The sequence below is a fragment of the Sesamum indicum genome, linkage group LG5 (genome assembly GCF_026168435.1).
Source record: "Sesamum indicum cultivar Baizhima isolate 11 linkage group LG5, ASM2616843v1, whole genome shotgun sequence".
Taxonomy (NCBI): Eukaryota; Viridiplantae; Streptophyta; class Magnoliopsida; order Lamiales; family Pedaliaceae; genus Sesamum; species Sesamum indicum.
Genome location: NC_142661.1, coordinates 19,691,823 through 19,701,163, shown reverse-complemented (window position 1 = coordinate 19,701,163; position 9,341 = coordinate 19,691,823). Strand labels below are relative to the sequence as shown.

The 9,341-nt window shown below is 32.4% G+C and overlaps 1 protein-coding gene across 2 annotated transcripts; it reads right to left on the bottom strand.

Moving 5' to 3' along the window:
- Positions 1-86: 86 nt before the first annotated feature.
- Positions 87-3,803, bottom strand: LOC105161384 (auxin response factor 18). Of its 2 annotated transcripts, none has more exons than XM_088880538.1 (4): positions 3,711-3,803; positions 1,738-2,928; positions 466-1,352; positions 87-382 (listed from the first exon to the last, which is right to left on the bottom strand). In XM_088880538.1, the coding sequence occupies exons 2-4, from the start codon at positions 2,845-2,847 to the stop codon at positions 313-315; spliced, it is 2,067 nt and encodes a 688-aa protein (XP_088736664.1). In that variant the 5' UTR covers positions 2,848-2,928; positions 3,711-3,803; the 3' UTR covers positions 87-312. The 2 variants fall into 2 exon arrangements, with proteins under 2 accessions (XP_088736664.1, XP_011077348.1); XM_011079046.3 differs by lacking the exon at positions 3,711-3,803 and adding an exon at positions 3,077-3,679.
- Between the last annotated feature and the right edge of the window lie 5,538 nt (positions 3,804-9,341).

Here is a 9,341-nt window from a genome sequence, read left to right as displayed (position 1 = left end):
ATTAATATTTAATAAAATGAGTTAACGAGCAAGACGTACGGCGCGAGAACAGGAAAAGTTGCATCAATTTTATGAGAGGTCCAAGATAGTAACCATATGACTTTTGTTCCAAACATAAAACTATTAATAATGTTTCAACTGTTTGTTGATTATGGGGATTAATTGCCTGCACAAACACTAGAAAAACAACCAACATTAGATATCCCAAACATATTCCTAAATTTATGTTGGATCCCAAGGACAAAATTTCATTCTGTCATGTTCCCAACAAGGAACAAATTCCAAACTCAACATTACGGTTAGAACACGGATCTAAGCACCTACGTTGTCACTGCTTGAATCAGCAACAATTGTCAACCTTCTCGCCGTTTTCATGAAGTTACTGCAACAGGGACACACACATAAGTTTAAAGTTTTAGGGAAGACAATGATACTCGTGTGAGTAGAAAGAACAAAACATCTCACCTAAATGGTTCGTCACCAAGTTGCCGGACTACTCCTGCGGTGTCTCGATAGTGGACATGATTCGGAGTTTCCGAAATTTCATTCCCGAACATGTCTGTCAATTTCCTGTGCAGCTCTTCATAGGAACCGAGCAGAGAAAGATCAAGAGTCCGGCCCACGTCCTTGGATTCCATGAAAACTTTGCAGTGCTCAATCTCTAACCTTAGTTCCGATTGAAATACTTCACAAGAAGAGCGCTCGGGGACATCACTCCGATGAAAAGTGGAAATGGATCTATCACAAGTATTTCCAATTCTATCAGCATTGCAATCGGAAGAATTATTGTCAGCAGGGATGGTGGAGACAGTGTCGCTGGAGCTACTCTGTTTCTTGACAATTATTGGCTGACCAAAAAGCAAAAATGGGGCTGACTTCTCATTATGGGATTTTTCTCTTGATCCCTGAGCTGAATTTCCCATGGTTAGAAGACTAGTAGTATTTTCATTACTGCCAGGCTTGAGGGTGACGGAATTGGGGTCTCCACTAGATACGGAAGCTCCATCGCGAGGCAGAAAACCAACAGGAAACAAACCTGATTGCAGTGTAATGAGGTTGAGATCTGATAATGATAAACCATATTGAGCATGCCTGGCTCCCTGCATGCCAGCAGGAGTCTTGTCGGCAAGACAACCCAAGTGGTTGCCAGACCTACGAACGTGGTTGCCGCAAAATGCTGGCAAAGGAAGTTGTCCGTCTAGAGGGAAATCTGGATTCTGCTGGAGTCTCAATTTCTTATGTGGAGGTGAGAAAGGTGAGAGATCGATGGTGGGCATGTTTGATACTAATTCCACCAGCCATGGGCTCACGCGTTTCACATTTTGAAGTAAATCAGGCTCATCCCATCTCACCTACAAGGATTCACTTTTATAAATACATGGATGTTCCAACACTCCTAGCAGATATTGTCCGGTCCCCAGCCGAAAGAAATCCATTAAACGATGAGAATATAAATTTGCAGTTATCATCTTTCAGCAAGCAAAAAATTAAAAGACTCTAACAAGATTCTGGAATAATCAAACTATAAACTTAAGATATGCATCACAGGTCATGTCTTTATATGCAAGATAATTTAGGATCCGTAGTAATAGAGCAAGTATGCTTTGGCAAAACGGAAACAGTTTTCCGTGGGACAACATTTTGCACCACAAACTGAGGCCTACAGCACAATTGTTTCAGAGAAGTAACGACGAACTAAGCTAAAACAAGTTACAACAAACAGAAATCAAAACTAACCTGGAGAAGCCTCCAAGGCGAATTAGGCCATCGAATGGGATCAATAACTTGGACTGATGATATGGTTCCCATGAACCAACTTATACGCGATGAATCCTCCGTCTCAAAGGCCATCTTGAACCTCATCCCTGAGCACCAATGTATTTGCATTGCTGCCTTTACGAGAGAGGCCTTTACACAGAACTCGGGAGTGCTAGCTCGAGGATAGTAAACCACATCAAAGGGTTGTCCACTGGCAGCAAGAGTTGCAGCTTCAATCACGTCTTCTGCCTTCACCTGTCCCCTGCTTATCAAACTCCCGCCCTCATTTTCGTTCCTGTTTCTAGTCAAATTGCTCTCCTTCTTACTCAGAAGTGCTTGAAATCCTCCACATGGCACAATGCCTTTGCCACCTATTTGACTCCACCCCAATGACATTTCAGGTTCGCCACCAATTCCCCTCTTTGCACGTCTGATTTCAACACAAAGATCGCCGTTTTCTGCCCTCAGAAACACAATTGAATCACCTGCCACAAGCTTCTTATGGTTTACGAAATTACTCCATCCAGTTGTCAAGAGATGCCGCCTCGGTGTCCCTCTGTAAATATGCCTGAATTTCCAAATCTCCCCATGAACATCCTTTGCAAGAATAGTCTGAACCGGAGGATCTGCAGAGTAGTCTAGCCGAGGAAAAATTGTCTCAGCACAATACCTAGGCACTGAAAATCCTCCACCATTGTTTGCATCCGACTGAGTTAACGTCTTTGCAAACGACGTTGGCTTGTCTTGATTCTCAGTACCATTGAGCCTAATAGCCCCATCATTATCAAAATCAACTTCATTCCCAGCAATCGGGACCAATCGAATTTTCACAAAAACCTCATCAGTCTCAGGATCTGCCATGAACTTAACCGCAGATACTTTACAGGGTATATAAGATGGAAAAGTAGGATAATTCCCAATATCAACTTTCACACAAGCATGCTCTAAATGACCTTGAGGAAAGTAAAACACCTTAGAATTTACCGGCGGCATTTGCACCATGCTACCCGCGCAGGCATGCCACAAATGAGAATCCAAACATTTCTCTGTTTCTTTCATTTTCCCTTTGGATTCTATAAAGGTAATCATTGGAACCAAGAATTTTACACCACAACAATCAAAACCCAGAATTCAGTCCGTGTCCTCTCTTGCAGACATAATAAGTAAATGCTGTCACAAAATTAAAGACAAATTTCTGAGACACAGGTATGAACAACTCATGCAAAAGCAGAAAAAAAAAAAAAAAAAAAAAAAAAAAAAGAGAAGGCAAAGCATACCAACGATAGTAAATTTAGCAAAAAGAATTGTAATTTCTTACAGTAATTGTCACCGGCAGGCAAACAATCCCATCTGAAGGAACACCAAAAAACACATTTTTCCTAGAAAACCAAACTCCTAATCTTGGAAAATCAGAATCCCAATTGTCTGAAAACAAATGATCCTTGTACGGAACCCAGAAAATCCCGTTTTCTTCAATCTGACCGCTCTGCTAAAAACTCTTCATCTCAGTGCAAGAAGCCCACAAAATCTTTTCCAAGAAACTAAGACTACATGGACAAAATGAACTCTTCTCTACAAAAAATTGAAAACCCTCCTCCAGATTCTCTGCTCTTCCACTTCTCACCCAAAAGTACTCAACTTTTCAAATAAAAACTCAAAGCAAATCATGAATTTACGGAAAATTTAAGATGAAAAAAAGAAATAATCAACCAAGAGGCAAAATTACACTTTCACTTCTAGCTTTTCTTCCATGCTTACACTCAACTCCCACTCTATATACAGAAAGCAAAATCTTTCTTGTTTCTCTCTCCAAACCGTCCTCTGCCAAAAGTCCTTTTTGTTTTCTCTCTCCTTTGTCCTTAATTTCACCTGAAGAGTTTTATTACTGTAACCTATGACTCTTACTTTTTGCTTTTGTTGTTGAATCAAAAGGATATATTAATATTTCTTACCTTTTTCTTCGGATCTGAAGAAACTTCTAATGTACTTTGGGTAGCCAGCACAACAACAAAGATCTTAAAGCAATCTAACCTACTACCTAGTATCACTCTTACTCTGCTCGTCTAGTTCATTCAATTTTACTTCTTTTTTTTTTTTCAATATTTCCAACTCAAATATTATTACAAATATAAAATTTTTATGAATCTTTTATGTTTTATGAACTGGCTCTGGTCAACATATAATGTCGATTCAACAAATATTTAACTTATTTTTCCTCAAATTAACAAATATTCAATATCATCATAATTTTAGAATTTGACGTGAAGAGAGTCGTATTCCTCATTTATACTTACTTCGATTGTAAGAAGGTAAGCGTTGTCTTCTAACAAATTTTTTTATTTTAAATTTTACTAAATATATAAGAATAAGTATTAAATCCCCACCTAAACACAAACGACTATTTAAAAAAAAAATTAAACCTATTAGTTTAATCATAAACAAAGACAATTTCCACTGTTTTTCCCCTTGCTGATCATTACCCATTTTGTCCCTTTGCTTTTTTCTAGACTTGAGTAATAATATAGACTAATGCATGTGGTAATTTATTTTATTTGTTTAATAATTATAATATGAATAAACACATTCTGTTTGTTGGATTCAATTCGATACTTGTTCATTAGTGTAATTGTATTAGTTTTTATTAAATTAATTTTGTCCTGAGAGTTTGAAAGGATCAAGGTATTGTAGTTAGTGAAAAAAACAGTGGAATTAATTAATTAATTAATTAGTCTAATCTTAATTTCCTTAATTGAGGCAAGTCAATAGTTGCCCTAAAAGCAAGGCAGGCAGTCTGAGTCGGTAGACAAGGAAATGAACATTAAAAAATGTTGAGGGGGTCCAAAGATGTCGTCATTAGAATTGTATTTTCTTTTTTTTTTCCCACCCATTAATTAATATATTCTTCAAGATTACGTCCATCTACTCATTTTTCCTTATAATCACATCATGAACAAACTATATATGTATTAGTTGTTTGAAAATTTTAATTTCTTTAATGCAAATATATAAATATTTTTGTTTACAAATTTTCATGATGCACCAAAAATGTAAATGATTAATACTGCAATTTTTAAATTAGAAAATATGATTTAAATGAGTCAATTCGATTATCAATATTCAAAACAGAGTGTTCTTTCATGATACGAATGCAAATACAATATTTTTCTTTTTTTTTTTAATTACTCTCACTTTTCTCATCTTTTCTTCTTCATGGTCATGAGTTTGGGGATTTTTTGGGAAATTCCCCATCTTTACATATTAATGGCCTAATTAATTCCTATTATGTATACTAATTAAAAAGAAAAGAGAGTTTTGTACTCATAAATGACGGTTAATGATACTGTCTAATTTATTTAATTATATTTAACTAATAAATTAGTTTTTTTATTTATTTTTTTAATGTAACTAAAAAAATAGAAAATATATTTAAATTTAATATGTTTTGATTGAGGGGGCACCATCTTATGTAGAAATTATTTATGGGATAGTAGAAAAGAGAGGTGTTTATTAGTTGTAAGGAAAGCACAAGATGCAAGAAAATGATTAGAATGTGACTAAGGGCATTGCCAATTGCCATATGCCTCCAAGAGTCTTGAAATCATTATGTCATGGACTATGCCCACTCACTCCATACTGCCGCTTCCCATAAGGCAACGAATATTTTCTAATTTTTATCCTCTATTTCAAGGAGAGTTGTTATTTTTAGTTTTTCATGAATTACTGAGTTAGACATTTTTAATTTTGTACGAATTGATTTATAAAAGTAAAGTTGCAATTTAATTAAGTCATATGTAATTACGTGTAATTCTCATATCAAATTAGTCGAAAAAAAACTAAACTTGCTAAGATTTTAAAGTTATAAAATTAAATTACAAAACTCAATTCTTGTAGGATGAAAAATGTCGAGCCTTCAATTACTGGATTAAAATTACACTTTTTTCTTGTACATAGCAACACACATGAGTGTAAAATGTGAATGTGTGTTTGTATGATGCAAATATATAATTATGGTTATTATTAGGATAAATGTCTGATCAGTGGTTGGACGAAAAAACAAATAACAATATACGTACTGCATGTGGGGCTCAGAAAATAATTAAAAATAGTAACGACAAAAGACTCTAAGGACATGCATGTTTTTACTTAAATTGGGTTGATTTTGTGACACACCAAACGTCGTTTTTTTAAATTGTCTAGTGACTGATTTTTAAATTAATGAATTATAAATTTATAAATTATATTGACATGACTGATTTACATATATTACAGTTGTAAAAATCACAATAAAAAATATATTCCAAGTGTGAATAAACTTGAGGTTCACTCTATTTTATATGTTGGAAACTAGCTAGTTATCCAATTGACTTGAACATAATATTGGTGGAGTCTACAAACTAAATTCATTGCGAGGGCATGAACATGGACTTGGACCAATGGACCTACAATAGGCTATTTATGTAGCTCCCCTTACCACATTGTATTTAAATACCATTAATTATTATATACTTTCTTTAATTATAACCCCTCTTATAAGATATCTTCATTTATCAATATAATATATAAATGTATCAAGAGATAACAGGTATATCCAAAAGATAATATTTACTCTCTCCAAATGCCCTCGTATACAAAACTCAAAGAAAAATAACACAACAACTAACTGTATAAAATTTTAAATGCAAACCGGGCAAGAGACTAGCATATTTAATATTCTCATAACCAAAAATATTGGCTTTAAATGTCACAACTGACCCACCTATTCACAATAACAGCATGACCTATCTCCTGAAAAAAAAACATGGCAAATTTGATGAGTTGCCAACTCAGTAAGTACTAGTTAATTAGCCTATATATGTATATACATATATAGGCATGTATAACAGAAGACCACTTCATTCAACGATAACAATCAACCAGCATTTATTTTATAATAACAAAGTTGCAATTTCGATTATACCAATCAATCGATACTTGTGTCACAATTTCATGAAGTCATGAAATAATAATACTAATAATCAATCGAAACTAATATCAGAATCAAACACCATACTCAATGTGATTCATGCATTATTAAAGTTTAATTCTCTTAATTTTTAATTATCTCTTTTGAGCCCTGCTTAGCCTAACCGAATCATATTATGTGGTTTTGCCTGTTCTAATCATCTTAGTCAATGTCATACAATCAACATCACAAAGTATGCATTGTATGTGATATCCCCACACTGGTCAAGTGTGTAGCAATCCAAGCGCAGGTCATCATACCAAACATGGCACTCTCACACCACCCCAATGTGTAGCTAACAGCATAGGATATTCCCCTTATCCGAAATACCCCGGTATTCTTCGCGCCATGATACCTAGCTATATATTCATTTTTCTCATATCATATATCGCATTATCATGACAGCACACAGGTCATCATTAATGACATCACGTCATTGTAAACCATTGAATATGCTCAGGTTAGGTAAGCCATCTTTTCCATCTCAATAAATTATTTATGTTTTATCAACTCCATAGTTTAGTTTGTTCGACACTCATCTCAGTGTATCATTTGCACATTGACAACTTCACAATTTGTTTTTAGTCAATCATCAAATGAAAATGTGCCACAATCATGTACAACAACTCCATCATTCGTTTCTATCTAACAACGAAATCAATCAATTAGGAGCATGTTACGATCATCTCCATAATTCAACTTTATTCACTACATGTATCACACAACATAGCCAAAACATATAACAACCACTTCATGAGACAGCCATATAATCCAATTAAGTACATGAAAATTTATGATCAAGTGCACAGGTAAACAAGTAGATACATATATATATAGATCCAATTAACTATACTTACCTCAAATCTCAAAATGATTCAGTTAACACAAAGAACCGCTCAACCCTCTATCTTGTAGTCATGTCCTATAATAAAAGTATTATACATATAATCAATATATTAAGAATATCATAAATGGTAATAAGACATTAAATAATATTCGTACATTTCCACCAATCTTTTAATATTTCATTTATATCGAAATTTAGACCTCCATTCCATTTTCTTCTAAATAAATAAATTTTCTAAACTTCTCAAATATCTTTTTAATTTATCAACTAACTCATAAGAATTCATTTAATCGTACCCCTTTTATCTTTCTAATAATCGTTCTTAAATAACATCCCTGAATTGAATCATCACGATAATCTCATTTTCTTTTTAAAAATCATAATATTTCTCAAATATAATTTTTTAATATTTCTTAAATATAATTTTCGAATATTTCTAGAAGTTTTTTATTAATTTTTGTTATTATATAATTTAATTAAACACCAATACATATAGCTATCATTTGATTAACAATAATTAAATTTAACAAATCTAATAATTTGATCAATCAATTATAACATTTTTAAATCAAATGAGATATTTAATTCACCACCAACTTAAATAGTCAATTCATGAAATATTCTAATTAAACAATATATCGATCAATATAAATTATATTTAGTAAATGGGCTAACCAAATAATATAATTATATAAATTAATAAAAATTTTAATTATTAAAACCTTACCTGTTTCGCTCTCATCCGAAAATGGAGGGGTTTACTGTGTGTGCGTGTTAAGCATATGTGTTTGTGCAATACAAAAATATATATAGATGTGTTAAAGTGAGCCGGTGGGGAGTGATGGCCCACCGCCACATACTTATTATATATAGATAAATATATATTATTTATTTTTATTTAATTTAATTTTTTTTAAAATATCACTTACGTTTTTCTTAATTTCTTAATTAGTATTATTTGATATCAATTTATAATGAATTCCAACTTACTCTATTCAAATTTTAATATATTTGAATTTCAACCTATAACTTATTTATAATAAAATTTAAATTTTTTTAATAGTAATCAATTAGTCTCTTAATAATGTGTAAAATATTATGAACGCCACAATTTACAAGTTAGAAAATGACAAGTAAGAAGTGATGAGTTCATGAGGCTAGCATATCGCGCACATGTTGCGCCAATAGTTATTAAGCTGCTCTTATTTAAAATTTAATGTAATTATGTTTTGATGTTTTATTACTTAAAATATTACAATTAGTATTTTTTATATTTGATTTTGTCCAACAAATAAATCAACCTGTTAGTAAAAAATCATGAAAAATGCTGAAATGTGCAAAAGAAATTAAATAAAAATTTATATTTTTCACTGATTGACTTACGGACTTATTGTAGATTAAATAAATATTTTCTGAGACAAACTACCCTTATAAGAATGAAGATGTATAAGGATCGTTTGGTTATCAATAATAAGTCAGTAATATATCAATCGAAGTAAATACAAATTTTCATTTAATTATTTTACTGATATCAATAAATTCTGTTGAATTTTAACTAATGAATAGATCTATTTATTAAATAAAAATAAATATTATAGGTATTAAATATAATTTTTTAAATCACATAAAATTTAAGTATAATTACAACACACCTCAAGAATGATGTAATTATCCCTTAACAATATTATATACGTACGAGGTATGCATATGCTTCATCTGTCTCTATATTGACAT

Bases quoted from the DNA above. Each gene is read 5' to 3' on its own strand.
- LOC105161384 (XM_088880538.1), bottom strand. From the start codon at position 2,847: ATGATTACCTTTATAGAATCCAAAGGGAAAATGAAAGAAACAGAGAAA. The intron at 1,353-1,737 runs GTTAGTTTTGAT...GAATCCTTGTAG, and splicing joins CGCCTTGGAGGCTTCTCCAG to GTGAGATGGGATGAGCCTGA. The intron at 383-465 runs GTGAGATGTTTT...TCCCTGTTGCAG, and splicing joins CTTGGTGACGAACCATTTAG to TAACTTCATGAAAACGGCGA.